The sequence below is a fragment of the Dromiciops gliroides genome, chromosome 4, assembly GCF_019393635.1.
Source record: "Dromiciops gliroides isolate mDroGli1 chromosome 4, mDroGli1.pri, whole genome shotgun sequence".
Lineage (NCBI taxonomy): Eukaryota > Metazoa > Chordata > Mammalia > Microbiotheria > Microbiotheriidae > Dromiciops > Dromiciops gliroides.
Window position 1 is genome coordinate 32,024,457 of NC_057864.1, and position 26,446 is coordinate 32,050,902.

General features: G+C 51.9%; 1 protein-coding gene across 14 annotated transcripts in view; it reads right to left on the bottom strand.

The window, feature by feature from the left end:
* MAST2 (microtubule associated serine/threonine kinase 2) overlaps nucleotides 1–26,446 on the bottom strand; it is a 153,518-nt gene that overhangs the window by 54,633 nt on the left and 72,439 nt on the right. For 7 of the 14 annotated variants that reach the window (XM_043963503.1, XM_043963502.1, XM_043963500.1 and 4 more), the window contains one exon: nucleotides 17,602–17,790. The exons of 6 other annotated variants lie outside the window; for them this stretch is intronic. In XM_043963503.1, the coding sequence (XP_043819438.1) occupies nucleotides 17,602–17,790 (189 nt within the window). Of the gene's footprint in view, nucleotides 1–17,601; nucleotides 17,791–19,617; nucleotides 19,939–26,446 lie in introns of those variants that run through there. One more of the 14 variants, XM_043963510.1, reaches the window with a different exon arrangement.

Sequence of the window (26,446 nt, forward strand, 5' to 3'; positions counted from 1 at the left end):
GAGGCTCCGCACCCAGAAGAAACAACCATTGTTCAATCATTTGGCATTTCCACAGGAACAACTTTCTTGTTTGAAAATGTATTTATTAATGAAAAACGCACCGGAAGGTGGGCTAGCTGCACCAAAAAACTATTTGGTACTGGCTAAGAAACGGAGTGGTGGATCAATGGAATAGGCTAGGCACAGGAGACACACCAGTAAATGACCATAGTAAACCACTGTTTGATAAACCCAAAGATTCCAGCTTCTGGGAGAGGAACTCAGTATAAGATAAAAACTGCTGGGAAAACTGGAAGATAGTATGGCAGAAACTAGGCATAGACCAACATCTTACACCATATACCAAAATAAGGTCAAAATGGGCACAAGATTTAAACATAAAGGGAGATACCATAGGTAAATTCGGAGAGGAAGGAGTAGTTTCCCTCTCAGATGTATGGAGAGGAAAACAACTTATGTCTAAATAAGAGATAGAGAATCTTATGAAATGCAAGATGAATGACTTTGATTACATTAAATTAAAAAGGTTTTGTACAAACAGAAGCAATGCAGCCAAAATTAGAAAGGGGCAGAAAGCTGGGAAACAATTTTTACAGCCAGTATTTCTGATAAAGGACTCATATATATAGGGAACTAAATCAAATTTATAACAAAGTAAGTCATTCCCCAATTGAGAAATGGTCAAAGGATACGAACAGACAGTTTTCAGAAGAAGACATCAAAGCTATCTATTGCCACATGGAAAAATGTTCTAAATCACTACTGATCAGAGAAATACAAACTAAAACAACTCTGAGGTACTACCTCACACCTATCAGATTGGCTAAGACAACAAAAAAGGAAAATAATAAATGTTGGAGAAGCTGTGGAAAAATTGGAACACTAATGCATTGTTGGTGGAGCTGTGAACTGATCCAACCATTCTGGAGAGCAATTTGTAACTATGCCCAAATAGCTATGGGACTGTTCATACCCTTTGGCCCAGTGGTACCACTGCTATGTCTGTATCCCAAAGAGATCACAGAGGGAAAAGGACCCATATGTACAGAAATATTTGTAGCAGCTCTCTCTGTGGTGGCAAAGAATTGGAAATTGAGGGAATGTCCATCAATTGGGGAATGGCTAAACAAATTGTGGTATAGGAATGTAATGCTGTAAAAAACAATGAGCAGGAGGAGTTCAGAGAAACCTGGAAGGACTTACAGGAACTGATGCTGACTGAGAGGAGCAGTGCAATGATCCAAAACAGTTTCAAAGAACTCGTAATAGAAAATATTCTCAACATCCAGAAAAAAGAACTGTGAATTATGAATGCAGATTGCATCATACTGTTTTTACTTTTGGACTGTTTTTTTTCCTTCTTGTTTGAGGTTTTTCCTTTGTGCTCTGATTCTTCTTTCACAAGATGACTAATGTAGAAATATGTTTGATGTGGCCATACATATACAACCTATATCAGACTGCTTTCCATCTTGGGGAAGAGGGAGGGAAGGGGGAACAAGAAAATTTTGGAACTAAAAATCCAGTGTAAACAAATGTCAAAAACTATCCTTATATGTAATCTTTAACTGGAAAATAATTAAATTAAATTTTTAAAAAAGTAGATGGGATGCAGAGGGTGGAGCCAGAGATGCTGCAGCTTAGATAAGTGACTCAGTCAGACCTCAGCTTACAAAAAGCACTTTGGCAGCTTTGGAAGTAAGTTCTAGGCTGGACATTTGGAGTTTACAATGTCTCTAAGGCATCCAACTTGAAATGTTGGTGATGGGGGCTGAAAAGTCAGGAGGAAGACTGAGGGCTAGACAAAGATCTGGTGGTCACCTACACAGAGATGATCACAGAGACAGAGCCTTTGAGTCAGCAAACACAATAGAGAGGAGCATCAAGAAAGAGCAGGGTCATGAAAACCCTGAGGGGAGACAGTGCCCAAGAGGGGCAGGTGGTCATTCTTACTAAAGGCTGCAGAGAGGGCAAGAAGGATGAGGCCGGACACCAGGTCGTGAGATTTGGCAGTTATGAAATGACTGCTAAATCAACTGCAGGATGAGGCCAGAAGCCCAAGTGCATCGGGGTCAGAGGAGAAAGAGAGAAGAGCCAATGAACACAAGCGCCTCTTCTAGAAGTTTGGCTGAGAAAGGCAGGAGGGACACAGGATGACGGCTTGATCTGGTTAAGGCTTCTAAGCATGAGAGACATGGGTATGTTGGAAGGAACCAGGAAAGGGGGAGAGGTCAAAGATTGGGGTTGACTGGGGGGGTGGGGGAAGAAATCTACTGGAGATGACAGGCCTTGGGAAGGAAAAGGGTCGCCTCTTTGTCAGAGACTGCAGCAGAGGAGAGAAGGGAGGATGAAGAGGAGGACCTCCTGGCAAATGGCTTCTATTTCCTCAGTAAAGTATGAGGGGAGGTCCTCAGCCGAGAGGGTGGGAGGAGTTTATACAGTGGAAGACTTTACAAAAGAAAAGCAGGTCTGGAATAATCGTCAGGAGCAAGGTGACAGAATCTACTGGGGAGAGCATCAGCATCCAGTGGGCAGAGTCAGTCCAGCAAGTAGGTGCAGAGAAGGCAGATGCTGGGGATAACCCAGGACTGGGGTTTAGCCAGGGATAAGTGGTGACAGGCCAAGAAAACAAGGAATGGGAGGGCAGAGGGCAGCGTAAGGCTGAACTGGTTAACTCTCAGGGCAGAAAGTGAAGCCAGACTGGGGGTGATGGCTGGGAGGAGGGAAGTGAAGGACAAGTTGAGGAGGCAGGAGGCACAAAGACAGATGGAACAACAGCAAGTCCTGCTCAGACAGAGGGATGTCAAGATTCTTTTTTCACTTTAGTGGAACGTTTGTGAGTGACACCGAGACAGAGAACTGTTTTCCGAAACGTAGAACGGGATCAGCTGAACATTGGGAGGAAAGCAAATCCTGTGTGATGGTTCAGGAATGAAGCTCATTCTCAGACTCTGTTCTGGGTGCTGACCTCAAGGATGAATCAGCAACAACTCACTCCACCCAAGAAGCTGGTTTGCAGTCGGCCTGTGCATGCCAGAAAAACCCACTGAGGTCAGAGCCCCTCAGCCCTATTTTGTCAACGAGGCCCAGGTCACACCAATCCTGGTCTCCCCTCTACCCACCAGGCTACCCTGCCTCTGCCTACAAGCCTCCTCCCCTCTCCAGGGGCCAGACGGCTCTTCAGATACCTCAACGCAGCTGCTGTACTCCTGGGTGGAGCATCCCCAAGTCCGTACAACTGATCTGGGCATACTGCAGACCCCAGTCCTCTTGTCCTGTCTGCCATGCACTGCACACTCCAGTTTATTAGGGTCCTTGCTAAAATGTGGTGCCCTGGGGCAGCTTGGTGGTGCAGTGGATAAAGCACCAGCCCTGGATTCAGGAGGACCTGAGTTCAAATCCAGCCTCAGACACTTGACACTTACTAGCTGTGTAACTAACCCTGGGCAAGTCACTTAACCCTCACTGTCCCACAAAAACAAACAAACAAACTGATAAATGTGGTGCCCAGAGCTGAGCACAAGGTTCCAGATGAAGTCTAATGAGGGCAGAGAACAGAGGGGCTCTCACCCCTGCTGTTCCTGGAATCACAGATAGAGAGGCCATCTTGTTTTACAGAAAAGGAAACAGGCTCAGAGGTGAGTGGCCTGCTCAGAATCACTGAGCTAATGACTGTCTACCACAAGTTGGTTCTTGCCTCCAGTGCCATTATTCCATGCCATCTCCTTGAAATATTATTTAATTGGATACTTAATCACTTAGATGACCTTGCAGGAAACATTTAGTGCCATCCCTCCATTTCCAGATACAAAAATTGCAGTTCAGACTTGTCCAGGGTCGCACAATGGAAGGCCTCTCCATGGAGTCAAAGACTCCATCAGCTGGGGGGGGGGGGTGGCTAGAACACACCGTTGACTCATGCTGAGCTTGTGGTCCATTAAGACCCCCAGATCTCCTGCAGACAGATAGCTATCTAGCCACACCACACCTCCCGTATCTTGTGTTTGTAGCCCCAAAGTAAGATTTAACATTTATTCCTATTAAATTTAACTGAATTAGACTCAGCCCAAATGTGGTTCTGAGCAGGCTATGAGGAGACAGAGTAGCCACTGACAAGGCTGTCCTCCCAAGGAGGTGGGATCTGCCTCTTGTCTGTGGCACTGCAACCTCCAAACAAGACCCCATCCTGATGGTCAAACATCACTGTCCAGGTAACAGACCGCAGGTACCTACTAATGGCAACTTCTGACTGACAGAATGAAAGGGAAACATCCTCTCGGGGCACATGGTCTCTTTCTCCTCGCTAAGTTTACAGCCCAATCCATATGGAGGAGACATGCCCTCCCCGGGGCTCCTTCATGATTCACCCTCTCTGGGCTCCCAGAGGCTGCCCATGTGGGTGTGAAGTGGCAGAGGGTATGTGCTCATCCTCATGACCTTCCTCACCCAAGGGAGGCCACAGTGCCCTCACTTCCCACTCAACATCCGGAGCCCTGTCGTTAGCTTTAGGCCCCCAGGAGGAACAGCTGACTGGCATTGCAGAAGCACAGTAGCGAACAGCATCCAGGTGACATAAAAAGACCCCGAGGAAGTCTTTTCGGCACTGCCTTTCCCAACCTCTCTCGATTCTAATGCTTTCCCACTGTCCAGTCAAGAGCTTGTCTGCACATATAGCTCTGTTTGTCTTCTGTCTCTCCCATTAGACTGTGAGTTCCTTGAGAGCAGGAGCTGTCTTTTTTTTTTTTAAATAAACAGTATAGTTCAATCTGCATTCAGAATCCACAGTTCTTTTTTCTGGCTGTGGAGAACATTTTCCATCATGAATCCTTTGGAATTGTCTTGGATCACTGCATTGCTGAGAAGAGCTAAGTCTGTCACAAATGATCATCACACAGTGTTGTTCATCTCAGCATCAGTCAGGGGCTGTCTTTTGCCTCTTTTTGTATCCCCTGCACTTAACCCAGTGGCTGGCACATAGTAGGTGCTGAATAAACATTTACCAACTGGTTTCTGATGGAGGACTCACACAAGGACATGGACAAAATCTGTAAGATGAGAAACCAAAAATGAGATAAATGCTGCTTTAGCTGAAGAGTGCTCAGCAGGCCGATCTGAAGCTCTCTGGGCCAAGCACCCTGGCCGTCGTGAAAGCCTACAAGGCTGCTCCCTGCACCAGGCAGCACGTCCTAGTCAGCTAATGGGGTTTCCCAAAAGGCTGATTGATCATCACAGATGCTCAGAGCTGAAAAGGACTTGGGATCTTAGAGACTGTCGGAGCTGAAGGCAACACCTGACCCTATACAAAATCCCCAGGACACGTGAAGCCCTCGAGGAAGAGGGGGCTGTACTAGGTAACGGGGACACAGATGAGATAACAATAGTCCCTGCGCTCATGGCACTTACGTCCTAGCGAGACGCTCCCCACAGGAGTCACGCATCCCTTGAGGAAGCAGCTTCCTGGGTTCCATCCTGCTCTGGCTACAGGATGCAGTGGCAAGTAACAGTGGCCAGAGACACCACAGAGCACTCGTCCCTCTGGAGCAAGCAGAGCCCCTGGGCATGCCAGGCAGCACTCTCCTGCCCCCAAAGCATGGCCCATTCGAGGAGCGACAGCCAGAGGCAGCTGCCAGGAGACAAGAACATGGCAAGGAGGCAACGGGGGTGCCAGGATGGCAGAGACCTAGGAATCCAATGATCTCATGATGATTCTGGGCACATTCTGTGTGCCACAGGGCCAAGATGTCCTTTTCTACAGCAGAAAGATTACTTCATCTTTTTTTCAAAAAAAAAAAAAAGGGGGGGGGGCCAAGAAAAAAGAACCCACATGCCCTGACAGGTGCCCAGGGGCTCAGCCATTAGCAGGGATAGCTTTATTTGGACCTGGGTCCTGACAATGAAACGAGCCTTAAGACCAATAACTTTCTGATCACCTTCTTTACTCAATCAACACCTACTATGCGCCAGGCACTGTGCTAAGCACTAGAGATAGAAAGACAAAAAGAAATAGTTGCCGCTCTCAATGAGCTCAGTCTCACAGAGGAGACAGCACCAAACGACTGTGGACAAAAACACCTAGAGCTCAGACCGCATCAGATCGGATCTGAGTCTTCTCTCCCACTACTCTCTCTTTGGGTGACCTCATCAGCTACCAAGGGGTCGCAGCATCTCTGAGCAGACATGGCCCAGCTCTCCATAGCCAGACCTGAGGTCCAGCACAGGACATTTCAAATGGAAGTCCCATAATTTAATGGAAACTCAACCTATCTGTTAACTTGATCCCACCTCCCCCTTCTGAAGTTCCACTCACTCCAGTTCACAAGCTTGTAGTCCTCTTCAATCTGCCTCCAGTCCATCCCCACTTAAGTACAGCCTGCTCGGGTCACTCCCCTCCTCCATGAACTCCTGTGACTCCCCCTTACCTCAAGGATCAGAACTCCTCCCTTTGGCATTCAATGTCCTCCACCATCTGGCCGTAGCCCTGTTCGCTACACATTCCTCCCTTTCACACGAGACCTTCCTCTCCCATCTCCATGCCTTTTTGCGAGGCTGTCCTTCCCTTTGCCCATTTCCATCAAAGTTTAGCTCATCACACCATCATCTACAAGAGAAGGCCCAGGATTCTCCAGCTGCCCATATTTATACTTGTATATGTACTTAAAATAACGTAGAGAGTCATCTCTGCACCATCCTCCCCAAGTTTCTGGAGGGCAAGGCATTCTCCCGGCTGTATCTGCACTGACCTGGGTAGTGCCTGGCCCACCAGAGGAACTTAAGAAACAGCCATCCCATGACTGACTCAATTGTTGACTTGACTGATGGACTGGATTGGTTCTGCTTGTTTGTTTTCTATGGCCCAGACCTGTGAGAGATTCCAATGGAAACTCCATCTGAGTCCAATATGGTCCATAATTCTTAGACAGCTGCTCTCGTATGTCTGAGGCAGGACATCTGGACTCTGATCCTGACTCTCTGTCCTAGCCACGGCCATACTGCAAGTAATCACACCATGGAAATATCCACCAATAATCTGACCACAAACCACAATAACCCACACCCAAACATCCCTCTCCACTTGATCCACCTTCAGTTGACAAGAGAATGCTATTAGAACCAAGAGGCCCTAAGGGAGGTCCTTGGGAAAAGGGCAAGAAGTCCTGAGCAACAAAGGCCATCCGCAGGATCATGCTGGGACAAGGAGATGCAAATGACGGTGGCATGCTGGCATACAGCTTTGTGGGGAGACTTTCACCACAAAAAAATAATAGCAACACAATGCATTCTTTGTCCTAAGAACCAGTGCTGAGCTGCAGTAATAACCTAAATTTAGTAGACCAGAAAGACAAAAATGTCATCCGCAGTTTTTAGTTAATTAGTTTCAATCAAACCTCTTGGCCCACATTTAGTATGAAGTGTTAAGTGGTGTTTTCCGGCTTCCAGCTATGTTTCAATGAAGAGGTTTTCCAAGATTACTGACCACCTGGACAGAAAGAGGAAACGTATGAGAAATTTGGGAAACAGTCCACAAGCCTGGCACAGAGGACTGGTTCAGGAGCAATCTGGGCACAGACACGCAGAATCACTGAACATCAGCCAGAAAAAACGCTGGGAGCCACAAGATGGAGGGTCTCATCAATGGAATGGCCAAGAGGCCAGAGTCACTGGGCCAAAGGGGACGTGTCAGGAAGAAACAGGCCAGAGAGAGCGTGTTGCATTTGTCCCTGGAGGCACTAGGGAGTGATGGAGGATGGATGCAGTGGGGAGAACCTTGTGGCAGGCAGACCCACCAGCAGCTACTGCCATATCCAGGTGGGAGATGATGAGGTACCAGCACTCAGCAGCAGTTAGTCCAGCCCAATTCTAGCCACGCCTCCCCCCCCCCCAACAACAACAACACTACAATAGGGCAAGTAGCCACCCAGCTTCTACCTCAAGAGTCTGAGGGGGAAGCTTCACCCTCTGCAGGCCTGTTAAGATCCTCTGGAATCCTGCCTGTCCCTCCCCTGGTGCCCTCCTCCTTTCTCCCTTGGCCACCTCACTAGCCTCTTGTCTCTAGGCTCTCCTTTCTGCAGTCTACCTTCCACTCAGTTGCCTGTTTCTGGCTGTTGACACTCGTACTTCTCCCCTTCCTGCATTTCCTGCCTCCATGCCTTTGCCTCAGACTCAAAGGTAGCCTTGGCTGCTTTGCCTGGATGTTAGCCTTCCCTTCCTTTCCCCACTGCCACCAAAGTAATTCTGTATTTACGCATGCCCTCTCTTGGTCTGCCCAGCACCCATCACACACACAAGGGCACACCATGGGCACATAAGCAGTGCCCGCTGAATGCAGTGATGTCGACTGACCACAGCCACCACCACCACCACCCCCCCCCCCCACCTGGGCTGCCACGAGGCCCAAAGGAGAGACAGCTTAGGGCAAACACTGCAAACTTCTGTGTGCTACAGAAACGCACACCATGCTTGTTTTCATTCATATGAAGGGTTTGCTTCCATGTTCTCTGCCAAGGAGAACCATCTCTGGACTGCAAAGGACAGAACAAAAATGTCTAATAAAGGGCTGACACACCCACAGTGAATAAGGGTCAATAGTAAGCGAGTGTTGGGCCTTAATGAGGTCCTCTGGCACCCAGGGCACTGACAGCAGACCTGGCAGGGACGACTGCTGGGCTGGCCGCCGCTCACAGCCAGGGAAAATGGGAGACGTTCATACCAGAGGCCCGGACGGGGGTCAATGGCCTGATTTTCTAAAAAGGAAAGAGAAGAGTCTTCCAGCTCTAGGCCATTGAGTTGGGATTTGATTCCTGGAAAATTTAGGGGAGATTTTTTTAATGGAGCCAGTTAGTGAACATGTAGAAAGGGGGGTCATGATTCCAAAGAGGTAGTAGTCACAACAAACCAACCTCACTGAGGATCAGGGCATTTTTAACAAAGTTGTTGTCATTATTGTTGTCTGTCCTTCTCCTCCTCCTCCCCTCCTTCTCTTCTTCCTCCCCCCTTCTCTTCTTCCTCTTCCTCCTCTGAGATTAGAAGACTAAACGATCCTTCAGATTAACCTCTGCCATCCTGTAGTACAGCTGATGGTTTTTAACTGTAACCCGGATGAGGACAGGCATCATGAGCCTGCTTAATCCCATGAGCAGAGGATGCCAAGAAGCCGGCATGGCTAACAGACACCCGACATAGGCCTGCATCAAAATGACTAACCTCAAATCTGACACTGAGGACCCAAAAACTAGTTTCCTGGATCTGAGATGGGGAGACATAGCTGGACAGCAGCTTGTCTGAGGATGATCTGAGGGTGTAAGTGGACCTCCAGCTCACTGCAGCCCAGAAAACTCATGGGGACTTAGGCTGCATGAGGGAGAAAGGCCCCAGAAATGGGAGGGGATGGTTCTGCGGTCTGCCCTCTGCCCAGGGAGACCACACCTAGAGCCCCAGTTCTGGGCCCCAAGAAGCACAGTGACAAACAGGCATGCATGGAGAGGAGGGCAAGTGGGAGGGGGAAGGGCCCTGACCTCGTGGCAGAGAAGACTCGGTGGAAGGAACGAAGCTGGTTTAGTCTGGAGAAGAGAGGATGGGAAGGGCCTTCGAGGGTGGAATCGGGAGACAGGGAGGTGGGAAAGAGTTGTAAAAAGGCAACGGAGGTTGGAGGTCAAGAACCACTTCCAAACCATAAGAGCGTCTCCCAGAGGCCTCAGAGGCTGCGGCTCCCATGCCTTGGGAGTCTCCAGACCAAAGCTAGGTTGTTGAACACCCTGCTATTTCCCCAGACAGGATGGCCTCCTAGTGCCCTTCCAAGTACAAGGCGGAGCTGGGCTGCACTCCACTCCCAATGTGACAGTCCCAACACCTCCTCCTTCTCATCCTGGAGAGTCTCCTGGCCAGTGGCTGGCTGCCCACTCAGGGGGGGCCTCAGCCACATTCACACCCCTCTAGAAGCCTCACCCCCCTCCCTTAGAAGGCTCCTCCAGGGCAGGGCCAAGTCCCCAGCTCAGCCCTCGGCACACTCGATAGCTGGACCACAGTGAAGACTCCATCAACATTCTCTCTCTGTGAGATCCTACAATGGTCTACCATTGTCCCCCAAGCCCACATATCATTATGGGCAGGCACGTCATGGGACCCAAAGAAGAGATAAGCTGCGCTGCTGCTGCCACCACGGCCAATAATTTTACTAATCTAGGGTTTGTGAAACACTTTACAATCTGAACTTACTGGAGCCTCACAACTACCCTATCTACTATCACCATTTTTCAGAAGAGGAAACTAAGGCTCAGAGACGTGCAATGACTTGCCCAGGGTCACAAAGATGCTAAATGTCAGAGGGAAGATTTTAATCCAGGTCTCCCAACCTCCAAGTCTGTGCCTGAAGTCTGGGTGGCAGCCCAGAGGAAGGATGCCAGGGTCCTGGGCAGGGCCTCTGGGGAGGATCTGTGGGGAGACACAGGAGAGTCCTCTCCTGGCTGGCTGGGCTGGAGCTGGGGTGGGGAGGCAGGGAGGTGATGGGGAGAGCTGCTCCCCTAACAAGGGAGAGCCTCCCTCAAGCCTATGTTAGCATCCCTGAAAGCAAGTCCTTCCAAGGACCTCCAGCTCCTACACTTTGCTACCAAATAGTAACCAAAAAAAAAACACACCCCAACCCCAACGCTTTTTTTCGATTCCAGGATGGGATGGAGAGAACGCATGGAGGGGTAATACTGGGGATTATCCAGAGCAAAGCAAGCCCCTTGTTTCCCAGATGCAGAAACCCAAAGCAAAAGAGACTTGCCCAGGAATTGGAAATTGAGGGGCTGCCCATCAGTTGGGGAATGACTGAACAAGTTGTGGTATATGAATGTAATGGAATTCTATTGTGCTGCAAGAAACGATGAGCAGGAGGAGTTCAGAGAAACCTGGAAGGACTTGCATGAACTGATGATGAGTGAGATAAGCAGAACCAGAAGAACATTGTACACAGTATCATCAACATTATGCGTTGATCAACCGTGATAGACTGGATTCTTCTCACCAATACAACGGTACAAGAAAGTTCCAGGGGACTCATGATGGAAAAGGCTCTCCAAATCCAGAAGAAAAAAAAAGAACTATGGAATATGGATGCTGATAGAACCCTACTATTTCTTTTGTTTTTGGTGCTGTTGTTTCTCTATTTTGAGGTTTTTCCTTATTGCTCTGATTCTTCTCTTATAGCATGACTGATGCAGAAATATGTTTAATGTTGTTATGTATGTGTATATGTGTGTGTGTGGGGGGTGTATAAAAAACCTATATCGGATTGCCTGCTGTCTGGGGGAGGGGGAGAGGGAGGGAGAAAAATTTGAAACAAATGCTGAAAGCTATCTTTACATGTAACTGGAAAATAATAAAATACTTTTATTTTAAAGAGAGAGAGAGAGAGAGAGACTGACTTGCCCAAGGCGACCGATGGGTTCCAAAGCCAAAGATCAATCAGTAAACTTCCCACTGTGGACCAGAGAACTCAAAGAGGCCTCAGGGACCACAGAGCCCATCCCCTCCTGGGGCACATCCCACCTGACCCTTACTTACTGGGCCCTGAGGTCCCTTCCAAAAGATGCCACAACCCCATGGAAGGCGACACCATCAGCAGGGGCAAAGCCAAGGCTGCCATCCTGATCTCTCACTTCCCGCCCTGCTGCACCCATCAGAATCAGGCACCTCCTGCCATGAGCCCCTGATCTCTCATTCCAGAGTGTGTGCCTACCAGCCACTCCCAGGCTCTCCTGCAGGGCCCTGAGGCTTCAGGTTCTGTGTTCTCTCCGGCCCCTGCCCATACAGGTGCTGGATACCACACCAATGTACCAAATACCTCAGAGTGCCTGCCCAGACTGTTAGGATTCCTCGGGCCTCCCCTACAATGCTGGCCCAGGAAGGCCAGAGCAGAGAGACCCACAGACTCTGTCTCTTCCCTCTAGACTTAGACTGCCCACATATAGTTTTTCTCTAAAGAGCCTTTCATTCTTGTTAGCCTTCAGCATGACCATTTCCTAGGCACAGATGCCGCACCCCCACCCCAGGCACCACTAGCCACCCAGTTAACCTTTCCTTGGAATTCTTTCCTGCACCAAAGATGTGTCAGCCTACTCCAGACCACTTCCCTTCAGAAGTGACCACAACAAGTGCTCCTGGCACCTCCCATCAGCCCAAGCTGCACTGGGAGCCGGGCAGTGAGAACAAAGCCGGCCCTGGTGTCAGAGCCCCTGACTCTGCTGCTCCTGGCCAGGCAGCCCTAGGGCTGCTCGCTTGTACTTGCCATCTCTCTCTGGCCTCCAGGACCTAGGTTCCTTGGCCACCTCACTTGTCCTCATCCACGAGCCTCTGACTCTGACACTCTGTCCCTGGGATTCTCTCCCTCCTCCAAGACTCTGCCCCAATCCTGCTTTCTGCAAGGAGATTTTCCTTGTCTTCTTTTCCTTTCAGCATCCCTGCCCATGTTTGCATGGACCTAATTACTGAGACCAGAAGCCACCTGCACCTCAGCTTCTTCCTGGGGAAAATGAGGGAGCTGGACTGGAGGGTCCCTGAGGTCCTCTCTCCTGGCTCTAAAGGGATGCTCTAGGACCTGGACCAACCCCCTGCCCAGAGCAACCACCCCTGGGCAGGACGTTCCTCCAGTGCCTTGTGCTGCAGGAGGCCCTGGACCAAGGAGGGGAGGGGGCAGCACCCTTGTGGGCCATGCAGCAGGCCCATTCCTAAGCATCCTGGGCATCCGGAGCAAAGGCCCCAACGATGCCCGAGACTAGGAGGATGAATCATGGAGTGAACCAGCTCTGGAGCAAACAAAAAAGCACAGGGCTGAGGGGGGCCGGGCAAAGTGGGGCGAACATGGCAGAGAATGGATACGGGAAAACAGAAGAAATCCTGACCTGGGGCAGGCCGGGATCCAGACCTGGCAGAGACAGGCAGAGCTTTGCCTGAGTTTGCCCAGCGAGGAAGGGTAAAAAGCAGGCTGCGGACCCGGGTCCTGGGACTGTGGAGTTGGCACTCCACCCTCATCCCCCCATACCAGGCAGCATCCTGGCTCCACAGCCCAGGGAATGAGGAAACAGTCAAACATCACTGACCCAGGCCCAGCACGTCACCCGCCATCTCACCCGAGCCCACCAGCAACTACCCAAGGCAGGGATGGAAACCACTTTTTTACAGATGAGCAAACTGAGGTTTAGAGAGTGGTCAGTCTCACACTCTGCTTGTCAAGGCTTCTGGGCCTAAGATATGTATATTACAGACGACAGCCAAACATCATAAAGGTGCTGACAACAGAGGGGTGCTGACCCGGAGAAGACGTGAGCAAGTCAACACCCCGTAAGGCTGCACAGACAGGAGGCGGTCTGTTTACTAAGAAACCCTATAAAAAGGAGGCCTCAAATTCCTGTCCCCTCGAGCCCTCCATGGGGCCCATGCTGCCCAGCATGCCCAGGCCTCCCCTGTCCCCATCCTCTCCCTCACGTAGCCTGCCTCTCTTCACCAACCCATTCTCCAGCCCCACACCTGCTTGCCTCTTGGGGCTTTCTGCCCCCAGACTCTGTGTGTTTCATTAAAGTGTGATGGCTGCCCTGTCTCCCACTGCCAATCACAGTCTTTCTAGCGAGAACGTGCCTTCACCTATTTCACAATTTCATAAAGTATTGATCAATTCCCCATCCAAGGGTTAGAGGCCCCAGCCTGGTGCAGACACCAGCCCTGGGCTTCCTCGACCCCCACCTTCCCTGATGGGGCCACCTCAGAGGGTCACTTGGGGGAGCTTTCCTGCAAGCCTCCAAAGGCAAGAGTGGATTCCCAATGACTCCCCTACTTGGGGATTCCTCTGGCTTTCCATGGTATGGTCTGCCTCATGACAGAGGGCAGAGCCATAAACTTCTCTATGTAAGAAGGGAAGAACAGAATGGATACCTCCTCATTTCTCACCCATCTGTTCTCCCTTGGGCCTGTCTGGCTTGTCTTCCCCACCCTGCGCCAGGCCATGTTTCAGCTTTATCTTGTGGGTATTCTTGACCTCCCCTCTCCCCCCTTAGATTATAAGGTCCTTGAGGAAAGAGGTAACTATCTTTATGCAGATAACTCCCAGACTCCCCGGGGCCTCCTCTCCAACTGCCCATTGGGCGTCTTAAACAGGATGTCCCATAGACACCCTATACTCGACCTGTCCATCCTTCCCTGCCCCCACCCACTTCCTAACCTCCATTCTGCTAAGGGCATCACCATCTTTCCAGCCTCAATATTATCCTGGACTCCTCACTCTCACTCACTCCTTGTTGTTTGTTCTTCATTTTCCAAGAGGACCAATGACATCACAGGATGATGTCTTGCTAATTAAATTGGCTTAAAGTGAGGCAGAGCTGCACAAAGTCATCAGTCTCACTCTCTCTTCCAGAATCATCAAAGTCCAGGGGCTGGACAAAAGTCAGGGCAGCTGACAATGGCTCGGGAAGCTGTGGGTGACCTTGGTGTCTTCACTGTCTGCTAAAGCTCTAAGCGCTCCCTAGCGCCTGCTTCAGCCGCCTTCATGGCTGGCTGGTGGAACATTTTGTTCTCACTCACCCATTCCACCCAGGGAAGTCTTCACATGCTTGGGGTGGACACCCCTCTAAGTCACTGACGGATTTGAAGCCTGTGGGTTACACTAAACCTGGTTTAGCCCAAGACAGTTTTATTAGGGTGTGGCCACCAAGCACCCTACAGCTTTTGGAGCTTCCCCCTACCTAACCAACCAGTCGCCAAATGCTGCTGTTTCTACATCCACAACCTCTCTCCCTCACAAATCCACCACCTTAGCTCAGGCCCCTGTCACCGCCTGCCTCCAGCCTCTCTCCCTCCAATCCACCCTACACACTACTTTCCCCTCTCTGCCACTTCAACAATGCCAGTGGCTCTTGACTGACTCCAGGATCAAATAGAAATTCCTGTTTAACTTGTAAAGCCATCCACAGCCTGGCCCCCAGCTCCCCACACACCCTAATATAGTCAAAGCCACCTTAGGCTCCTTCCCCAGAGCAATCCATCTGCCTGGAATGCACTTGATCCTCACGTGCCCCTCCTCTCTTTTCTTTTCTTTTCTTTTTTTGGTGAGGCAATTGGGGTTAAGTGACTTGCCCAGGGTCACACAGCTAGTAAGTGTTAAATGTCTGAGGCCGGATTTGAACTCAGGTCCTCCTGAATCCAGGGCCAGTGCTCTATCCACTGCACCACCTAGCTGCCCCTCCCTCCTTTCTTTTAAAAAAGGGAAAAGAACCCACATGTACAAAAATATCTATAGCTGCTCCTTTTGCGGTAGCAAAGAATTGGAAATCAAGGGAATGCCCATTAACTGGGGAATGGCTGAACAAGTTGTGGTATATGAATGAGATGGAATACTGTTGTGCTGCAAGAAATGATGAGCAGGAAAAAAAATTAAAAAAAAAAAAAAAGAAATGATGAGCAGGCAGATTTCAGAGAAACCTGGAAAGACTTACATGAACTGATGCCGATTAAAGTGAGCAGAACCAGGAGAACATGCACACAGTATCAATAACATTATGTGATGATCAACTGTGACAGACACCTCTTCTCAGCAATACCAGGATCCAGGATAATTCCAAAGGACTCAGGATGGAAAATGCTCTCCACATCCAGAAAAAAGAACTGTGGAATCTGGATGCAAATTGAACCATACGATTTCTACTTTGGCGGGGGGGGGGGGGGGGGGGGGGGGGCGCCGCCTGGTTCTTTTTAAGGTTTTTCCCTTTTGTTCTGATTCTTCTTTCACAACATGACCAATGCAGATTTATGTTTAATGTGACAGTACATATATAACCTATATCAGATTGCTTACTGTCTTGGAGGTGGGGAGGGAAGGGAGGGAGGGAAAAAAATTTGGAACTAGAAATCATAAAAACAAATGTTGAAAACTATCTCTACATGTAACGAAAATAAAATAATTTTATGGTTTAAAAAATTACTGTTGATTAAAGGAAGCCAAATGAAAATAATTCTGAGGTAACATCTCATTCCTATCAGAAATGACACACACTGGTGGTATTGTGGGTAAAATAGGCACACTAATGAACTCTGATACAACCATTCTGGAAAATAATCGGTGACTACATCCAAAGGGCTATTACATTTTTCACGCTCTTCAGCCCATCAATACCAGCGCTATGTCTGTCTCCCAAAGAGATCAAAGAAAAAGGAAGACCACCCACAGGTACCAAAATATTTATTGTAGCTCTTCTTCTGCTGGCTGTGGATTGGAAATCGAGGGAACACTCATCCACTGGGCAATGTCTGAAAAAGCTGTGGCATATCATTGGGATGAAGTCCTTTTGTACCATTGGAAATGACATGGGGGTTGTTTCAGGGAAAAAACCATGACAAGACTTAGATGAACTCTTTGTGCACGGTCACAATAATGTTCTTAATGATGATCAATATCATCTTTCACAGAAGATTTGGCTATTCTGATCAATACAATCATTAACGACCAGATTCATGATGAAAATATGCTCTACAAATAAAAATAATATATATTTTGTGTGTGTGTGTGCAGGGCAACGGGGGTTAAGTGACTTGCCCAGGGTCACACGGCTAGTAAGTGTTAAGTATCTGAGGCCAGATTTGAACTCAGGTACTCCTGAATCCAGGGCCAGTGCTCTATCCACTGCACCATCTAGCTGCCCCTAAAAATAATATTTAAAAAGAAAAAGTGGCTCATTCCGCAGGAGGTCTTTCCTGACCTCCTCCCTATGTTAGCAGCCTCTCTCCCAACCTGCCCTATATTTAACGAATGTATTTGCATTCTTCTCTTTACATCGGAGGCAATAAGGTGAGTACAGTGGATAGAACGCCGAGCCTGGAGGGAGACGTGCTGGAATCAAATCCAGCCTCAGATACCTACCAGCCATGCAACTCTGGGCAAGTCACTCGGCCCCTCTCAACCTGTTTCCTCATCTGTAAAATGGGAATAATAATTCCTCCTACCTCCCAGGGCTACTGTGAGGACCAAATGAAATAATATTTGTAAAGCACTTTGCAAACCTTAAAGCCCTACAAAAATACTATTATTATACCTTAGTATAATAAATTATTCTAACAAATACCGTAGTCATAACCTAACAATAATTAGCATTTCTTTCAATCTTTTACCAAGCCACAAGGACCAGGAGCCCACTCCACACGAATGAAGTTCACCCACTATGAGATGGCACTAACCATTAGGGAGTTCTCCCTTACACAGAGCCCAAATCAGTCTCTCCATCTCACCTCACAGCAACTCAGAGCTGGAAGGGCCTCCTCAACCCCTGGCCCAACTCACAAAGGATAAGAATCTCCACAAAACCATCAAGGTCATCCATCCCCTTCTATTGATAGGGGACCCTCCAGGCCCCTGGGCTGACCTCGGTCAGCACCTGTCCCCCACCCCCTCATCTCACAGGGTCAGAGGCCTTAGAGGACACAGTACAGAGTGAGTCTCCACCCACCACCTCCCTGAGATGTCTCCGAGCAGGCACCGGGCCCCTCCCAACTCGACTTCTGATCCGGTTCAGGACAGACCCCGTGGGAGCCAGGGGAAGCTGCTGGGCCATCCTGGGCAGTGACTCACGTCCTTACCTCCATGGGAATGGGTGGCAGCTTCCAGGGCCACTCTGGATGGGCGGGTTCAGGAAAAAGACCGGAGGAGCCGTGGCAAGGGCACCGTCAGCACTGAGAGGAAGCTGGGGGTGGCACAGGGCGGGTGCCGATGCCGAAGAGGGCAAGTGCGGATGGACATCACTGTTTCCTCGACCAAGAGAAGAGATTCTGCCAAGGCATCCCAGCAGAAAAGGCAGGGTCAGTGACAGGCTCCGGACAATCGGGGCCCACTCAGAACCAGACCCTTACAGAAAAGGCCCAGAAAACCAAGGGACCAAAACCCAGTCCCAAGCAGAGCCCCCAGAGAGCCCTGAACCCCAAAGCCTACAGGAAAGGGAGCGCGGAGCAGCACCATGCCATTAAATGTGACCTCCTCGAAGGCAGGGACCCTGTTCTGGCCCAGCATTGGTGCTCAATCACCAACTGGCTGCTGGGCCCGTGGCACTACGGCAGGACACGGCAGCCAGCATGGCCTCGCTGCTGTTTAGAAGACCACCAGGCCATTGGGCTCACTCTGTGGCCCCTGGCCTTAGGGTCCTGACAAGACTGGGGGATGGGGGCTCTGGGACCAGTCTGCAGCTGCAGGCCCATCCCAGAGTGCTCCCTGAGTAGGCTGTCGGCTCAGGACAAGAAGTGCAAACACAGCCACCATGTAGCTGGCTGATCATAGGGGCCCGGCCCAAATATTGAGCATTCAGCCGGCTAAAGTCCAACTCTATCTGTCAAAGCAAATAGTGGACTCCGTGACTTCAGCTGCCTTAAAACTCATCAGCTCCCCCCCCCCTCCGCCCTCGCTCTCCCATGTCCAGGTCCAGCTGCTGCCCATCCTGGATTCAGGGGTCACCTCTCACAGGTCAGACGGGCCCCACAAGCCTGACGAGAGCTACCTCGCCCTTCAGCACCTCCAGACACCGAGGTGGACTTCTCTTCCCTGGGGAAGGGAAGGACATTCCCAGCTCACTGGGAGGAAATCCCAAATATAGAGAAGTTCATCTGACCAAAAGCATTTCTTTGGGGCTAGCTGTCGGCGTCACTATGGAATCCCATGCTGCCAGTCACTCGCAGGGCAGCCCAGCCCCCGAGGGAGCTGGATCGAGTGGTGGCTGGGGAAGAGGCTCCCTTCCGCTGCTGTTTCCCTGGACCACACTCTGAACTCAACCCTCCCACCAGCTAGTTTGGGTCCCTTCTGTCTCTGTCATTTGCCCATAGACATTTCACATGGCCAACAAAGCAATCCATTCCCTCAGAGCAGGCAAAGTGAAGCCAGGCTGTACTGGGGGAACTACACACCCCAAGCTGGGCCCTTCTCCAAAACCTCAGAGAATCATTAACTCCCCCCCACAGTGAACCTGGTGACTTGGGGGGGTCAGGGACTGAAGGCAGCCCTCCCAAAGCCTGGGAGCTGAACCCCTGAACCCTGTTTCAGGCTGGTGTTAAGCCCGGGCACTCGGCAGGACCCAGAAGGATGGGAGGCACGTCCCCTAAATGCAGGCGGCTGGAAGTTCTAGCCCCTCATTTTCCTGAGTCTAGAATTCCCTAAAAACTCCAGGGACACCTTTTCAGGAAGGTCACGAGAGCTCCCTGCCTGGTAATCTCTGCTTAAAGAATCCAGCAGCTTAAGAGGCAATGACCCACATACAGCCTGCCTCACGGCCTCCTCAAGCCAAGCCACCAGTCCTGGGGGGCACACTCCCCTGCCGCCTCAGCCCATTTCACATTTCCCTCCTGCTGCAGCGGGCCTTCCCTCAGCCCAGCTGGGGCCAGAAGAGGAGGGAGGAGGGACACCAAACCCCAAGGCTGGTGGGAAAGGTCCAGGGGAGCGCGGTGTTGAGTGCCCCCTCCTCTGGCTGTTCAGCTCAGACGGGCCTCTTTACCATCCCTCCCCCCACCCAAAGCCTGCTCAACCACAGGAGGGTGACGTTTGTTGGCCATGGCTCCCTGGAGAGCCCCAGCCTCACACCAGGAGCCTCCCCACCCCAGAGCGGTCATCCTTACTGGATCCGAAGAGATGGGGCTCCCAGCCTCTCTCGCCTCCGTTTCATGCTGCCGCTACTACTGCTGCTGTTGCTGCTGCTGCTACCCAGGCACCTCCAGCCCGTTATAGCAAGCTCAGAGCGAGGATTAGGGCGTGGGGCAGAACCAAGCCAAGGCAGCGACACAGGGAGCTCCAAGACACCCCAGGTTTGATCCGAGGGACTTCACAGGGTCGGCCGACTCGGCCTCAACCTCACGTGCTCAACAGACCCAAGAGCTACTGCCCTGGAGTCTCCAAAAAGTGGGAAGGTGCCCCTGGTCAGCACGGATCTGCCCGCAGGGTCCTTCTGACATCACTCACTCTGGCGGCGGCGGCAGCAGCGGAGGCGGCAGCGGCAACGGCAGCAGCAGCCCAGGGCCAGGGTCTGTCTGGAAACGTGTCCCCAGCTCCGTGCCACCCGCCACTGTCCACACGTCAGGCAAGCTCCCTGGGGAGGGAGGGAACGGGGGAGGAGGCCTGGCACCGGCTGCACATACCAACAGGCAGACTCACACTGGGACAGAAATACAGTTATCACTCACAGAAACCCAAGAGCTGTAAGCAGACCACAGAGCAGCTGCTCCGGCAAGGGCTGGGGGCACAGGGGACCCAGCATGCTCAGCAGGCCATTTTTGGAAATCAAAGTGCCCAAGAATCTGAGGCCTCCCCAGGAAGGGTCCCACCGGGCCCCTGGCTGCTGCTGGGGGTGGGGGGGGGAAAATAGAGGGAGGGTGGCCTCTCGGCCTCTCAGACAATGGATGACAGAGCCTGTTAACCCCTGGGGGCCCAGGGCAGCCCCCAGCAACAGAAAATGACAAAGACAAGGCCAGGATAGAAAAATTTCCATTCTAGTCCATTCATTCTTATGGCCATGTGTGCCCGAGACAACACTCACCCCCCAGACCTGATGACCTGGTGAGGTCGGTGGTGAACATATACTCCCATTTCATAGCTAAGGAAACTGAGGCTCAGAAGTCAACGTCTAGCTCCCCAGCCACACGGCTCAGAGGTAGGGGTGCCATGTCCGTGTCACCTCTCACTGCCGGGGACTGCAGGGCACAAGGGACAGGCCACTGGGCCCCTACATGCCAGGAACCCTTGATCTTCCCAAGAGAAGCAGAGCTGACATGCGGTGCTAACTCAGACCCAGGCATGGGGGAGACATCAAGATCAAGGACAGCCTCCCCCACCCCACCCCCAAACACTCGTCAATGCCAACAGGCTCAGTGCTGACCAATATTCTCTAGCAATAAATACAGCAAACATCGCCAGCTAAACGTTCTTGCTTAGGGTCTGAAAAATCTGGTTGTCAAAGGGTTAATACCCTCCCCTCCCCCCACCTCAAAATAGCCCTGGCCTGTGGCCTCAGCAGGGACCACAATGATCCCCTGCTCACATTACAGACCCCTTGGCTCTCTCCCTGCCACATGACCCCAGCAGGGTCACAGGCACCTTTAAATACACACACTCAGAGAGGAGAGCCGAGGGGAAAGCAGGGCCCCCAAGCTGCTCCTGCAGGCTGCACAGTCCCACGTTCCCAAGGGCCAGGCTGGTGCCCAGCTCCAGGCTCACCCACAGGCACCGCACATGCCCACAGGACGGCAGCTGTAAAAGTGGCTCCGGCTCCCAGGAGGCCTTCAGAGGCCCGTCGGAGCTCTCTGACCCACTGACCACAGGGCAAGGGGAGGGGCCCCCAAGCCTGGGTCAGGGACTGCTCCCCACAGGGAGCTGCTCCAGACTTCTCAGAGAGCTCAGTGCTTTCTTGCTCTTCAAATCGCTTTGTTTAACTTCCTTGCCCACAGATGTACCAACAGAAGCTCCCTGAGGCTCCCCAGAAGCTGGCACAGGCCTAGCCCAAAGGAGGTGCTTAAGGAGGAGGAATACTTCATTAGTCTGCCCCTTATTCCCCAGATGACCTTGGCCAACTCACGCTTCTCCCTCTACAATACTATTAATGCTCAATCCCCTTAGGACCCCTGTGTAACCTGTGGGCTAAGCATGAGCACTGGGTTCACACGGCCTGGCACAACACCTTCTCTGGCTCACGCCTGACAACATCTGCATGGCGGCACACCTGCCCCTCCACTGGAGCTTTCCCCAGGGCCCATCAGCATGTGGCTTAGGTAAGGAGCCCTCAGCTCCCATGCAAGCACTAAGGCGAACAAAAACGAGGAATAGGACAGAAAACACCAAGGATGGCTGACAGCCCGCCCAGCGCCGAGCACAGCACCTCAAACGCAGGAGGGGCCCGGTAACTCAAGCACAGACTCTCCTTGGACGGTCTAGCCCACACCTCCTGGCACAGAGGCTCCCTGACATCATTTGCGATAAGGCTCCTACTATCTTTCCAGACCACTTCTAGGCTGGTCCTAGTCAACCACAATGAGGCCCCTCCCTCCTCCACAGGATGGTGGGTCTTCTCAGCTATGTCGAATCTCGCCCCAGATGAGACCCAGCCTGGGGACGAGAAGGAGCTCACCAGTCTTAAGGTGGTTGGCGGTAAGGCCCACAAGGAGGCAGCTCTACACTGTCCGCCAAGGGAAGCAGACCCCCAGAAGCCTGGCATTCAGAGCTTCCCGGGAGCGCCCTAAGCTGCCCTCCCCATCTGTAGTCACACCACTCCCCTTCACATGCTGTGTGTCCCAACCAAAGCAGCCTCCTCGGCTCAGCCCCTTCGCTTCCAACTCCCCCTTTCTGAACCAGGGCGCTTGGCCCTCTTGGGTCATGGCTACTCAGGCCTGTGCCATTTACCTTCCTGACAACAGGTCATGGGTCGGTGACAGTTGAAGACTGCTCGACACCCCAGGATACCAGGGTGTTAAACACGTGAGACTACGAGAACCTCACACTCACCTGGGGAAGCAGGAGCTACCATTCTCCCCATTTCACAGAAGACAAAACCAGGACACAAAGAAGTGAAGACATGTGCCCAGGGTCATACATCAAGGAAGCAGCTGTCTAGGGCAGGCCCCAAGTCCAGTACTCGGGCACCGGGCTCTACCAAGGAGACATCAGTGTTGGCTCAGGGTGGGCTAGGTGACTGTTCCATAGAAGAGGAGCCAGCACACCTGGTCCCCCTCAAAAGCCTCTCTGTGGACATGGGGCAGTAACTATGAGCCGGCAGACCCACCACGCCAAGGCACACGATGAGCCATGCCAACACACAGCTTCTGTGACCCAGGCATGCATTTCTTTCCTGGAGGGTCTTGCTCTTGTCCCCGTATCTTTCCCAAATGTCCGAGTGGCTCGAGAAGCCCCCAAACCTCCTTCCTGGCCACCCTTCGGTCACAATGCCTAGGGCAGGCATACTTGATCCCAATAAGCTGTTTCCACTGTGTCACCAGAAGTCACTGGACCCGTGGTGAGGAGGAACCTTAGAGTTAAGGGCCAAGAGGGCCCCAAGCTCAGTGTCCTCACCACACAGGGACATGGGAGGGGCCCCAACGACAGGAGAGACATGGTCCACATGAGAGGACAATTAGGCAGATTCACCATGGATTGAATGATGATGGAAAGAGGCATCAAAATTTGTTTGATGACACAAAAAGGTTGAAGGGATACCTAATATGCTGGACAGCTGAGTCCAAGCTGAAAAAAAAAGGCCACAACAGACTAGAGCAGTGAGACTTAACAAGGACAAACCTAGGATGGGGAAGACATGAGCAGACACTTGTTCTGAAAGATCTGGAGGGTTCCGTGGACCACTGAGTCAACTGTGTGCAATCCCAGACTGTCCACTGAGGCAATGCAGGAATCAGGGGGAGTCAGGGAGTTAGGCTACCACGTGCTTCCTGGGTCGGTTCACAACTAGAACTCTGTGTGTGGTCGCTGGAGATGGAGAACTTAGCCGAGGACACCGAGCCTCTAAGGAAGAAGACATGGGGAGCATGGGACCAGTGGAAAGAGAGATGAGCTTTGCTCCTCTTGGTCCAGGAAGACAGACTGAGGCTGCAGGAGAGACTGGCTGAGAAGCAGACCTCCACTCCCCAGAACAAATCTGCTCAAACTGAAAGTTGTCTGACAATCAGGCAGGCGGCTCTGGAAGGCTGGGAGCTCGCCATCAATGGAGCCTGATTCTGAGGATCTACAAACGTCATCTGCTCAACGGCACTGTTCTAATAGAAGCACCTGGTGAATGAAAAGGTACAGGGTGGTGTAGGGACCACGGCAAGGATGGCGTTGGTCTGCACTCCTCCTGCTGGGGGTAGGCCTCGGGCCAACACAACTGCCAAAGACTCAGATGGGCCCAAAGAGTGTCCATGAATCTGCTCGTTTCTGGCCTGGGCCTGGCCAGGACATGCCACAAACAGACAAGTACACACAGACAATGGGGCTCATGAAAAGCAGCTGCTGCCTCACCTGTGCTGGGGCTCTGCCCCTCTCTCTTCTGCCGGCCTTCTGGTGCAACTAACCCCTCCAAACGAAATCCACACTCTCCACCCAGGTGCGAGCTCCCCCACCCAAGTACGGGCTGGTCTTTTTGCCTTTTTCTTAGCCACGTTCCAAAGTACATGAAATTAATTGAGGCACCAGTGTCCCAAACACAAGCCCCAAGAGCCAGGGCTCTGTGAGATGAAGCAGCCCCTAGGAAAGGGAACTGCGGGCAGGAGGCAAAGGGATACCAGGCCAGCTCTGCCAGGGACTTTGAAGAGCCACGTGTCTGCCTGCACCTGGCCCGAAGAACGAGAACTAGAGATGAACAGACCTGAACTAAGCAGGAAAGCTGGGGGCCCTGGAGTTCCCCACTGAGCATCTCACTAGCCCCGGGCTAGGCAGGAGCAAGGAAAAAGAACCCAACTAAACGCCTGAGAAAAGCCTAGAGCAGCTCAGCTGGAAGAGGGCCTGGAGACAAGAACATGCAACCAAACTCCTTATTTTACAGGTGAGGAAACTGAGGCAGAGAAAAGCCACGTCTGTACAAGGGCTCATCCACCATTCAAAGCCAGGACCCCAACTCCCACCACACAGCACGCGATCACATCTTAGGAAGGGAACCGCCACACCAGGGCAAACAAATGATGTGGGGGCCCAGAGCTACCTTGGGTCCCCTCAGGGCAGAGAGCAGCCACAAGTATAGACCTTAAAGTGTCTGGAGGAGCAGGAGCTGGACGAGGGACAGCTTCTCTTGTGCCAGGGCAAAGGCAGGAAGCAGCAGGGAGGCAGCACACTCAGGTCCTAATCATTAACTACCTCACTGATCTGTAACTGGTAGAGCTGCCCATCCCTAAAGACAGAGGCTTGGGATCACTGCCAAAACCATTGGAGTCAAGCTTGAGGAGGGATCAAGGGGGTTCCAGTCCTGGGCCAGTCACTTACCTTCTCTCTAAAGTGAGGGGCTTGGCCTAGAGAACAGGGAAGGCCATGACGCCATCCTGGGCAGCTTTTAACACATGAGGCATCAGTGGTCAGCCACCAACTCACCACAGGCCCCTGACCCCCGACGTGTGGCACCAGCCCTCATGCCAAGCATGGCCCACTGAGGACTGACTAGGAAAGGGAGGGCCAGAGCCCAGCAGGGAGAGATGAGAGGAGGGAAGGAGGATGAATCGGGTCACGGCCTCTGGTGACTCAGGGGGTCTCTGGAACATCTGACTTCCAACGTTTTGCCCAAAGTCCCCCAGGCCCATCTCACAACACAGGGGTCACCTGACCCAAGAAGCTTTTTCCTCGTCTTGTCCCTTGTCACCCTCCACCCCCAGCCTGAAGCCAGCTTCCTCTTTGGTCCACTCAGACCACTGGGTCACGTTTACTGGTTGTCCAGTCATTTGGAAATCCACATCAAGGAATGAAGGGAGCTCTTCACATCTGGTGTCCAAAGGCGACAGAGCTCAAATCCTTGGCTGGGGGATCGTGGCCTCTTAGTTCCCTCAGCTGGACAAATGAGAATCACGGTTATCTGACGCCTATTCAAGGTGGGTGTCAGGCATCTTACACGGAGGTCTCCCTGGAGGCCCGGTAGCCCTGGGGACCTTCCAGGGCTCAGACCCAGGCTCTACTGCATGCTCCCTGGGTAACCCTGGCACCTTACTGACCAGCTCTGGGACTCCTTCCCCCCACCCTTAAATGGGCTATGTGTCCTAGAAGGTGCAATGCGTGAGATGGTGACAAAGAACAACGGCCCATACTGCTCAGTAAGGGCGCTAGGTGGCCAGGCCACGTACCAGGAGCCTGGGGCCAGGGAATAGCCTCTGCACCCCAGCACCCCGAAGCTGCAGCATTGCAGAGAAACGGCAGGTGGCGACAACGTGAAGAAAGAGGCCATGGGTGGGAGTCAGCAGCGATGGGAGTGAGGCTGGCCATGGGTGGGCAAGGGAATGGCCGAGACGAGGAGACCCTCCTTGGATGCTGAGGCGTTCACTGCTATTCCTTTGGGGATCCCATCTAATGAAGTTACTACGGCCCCCCCACCTTGGGCTCAGAGCTCTGATTGTGAAGAGATGCTGAGCCAGGGGCAGATTTCAGGAGCCAGAGCTAATAACAGCAGGCTCAGGCTTCCCGCAGCACCACCAGCCTCTTTCGTTAAACTAAGCTTTCATTCATTGCTACCTGCGGGGCTTTTACATCACTCTCCCTCTCCCCCTCAGCCATCCCATATAGAAGACAGAATCGTTTAAAGATTTTAAAAAAAAGAAGAGGGAAAAATCAGCACAGCTGCCCAATAACAGTCACAAAAGTCTGAAAAGATGAGCAGCGGCATCAGGTCCCGCCTGCATTGATACCCCCTGGGCCAGCTGGGCCCCTTCCCCTATCCCTCCTCCACCCAGAGGCCACACGCCACAGCCTTACCCCAACATCTCCAGGACTGAATAG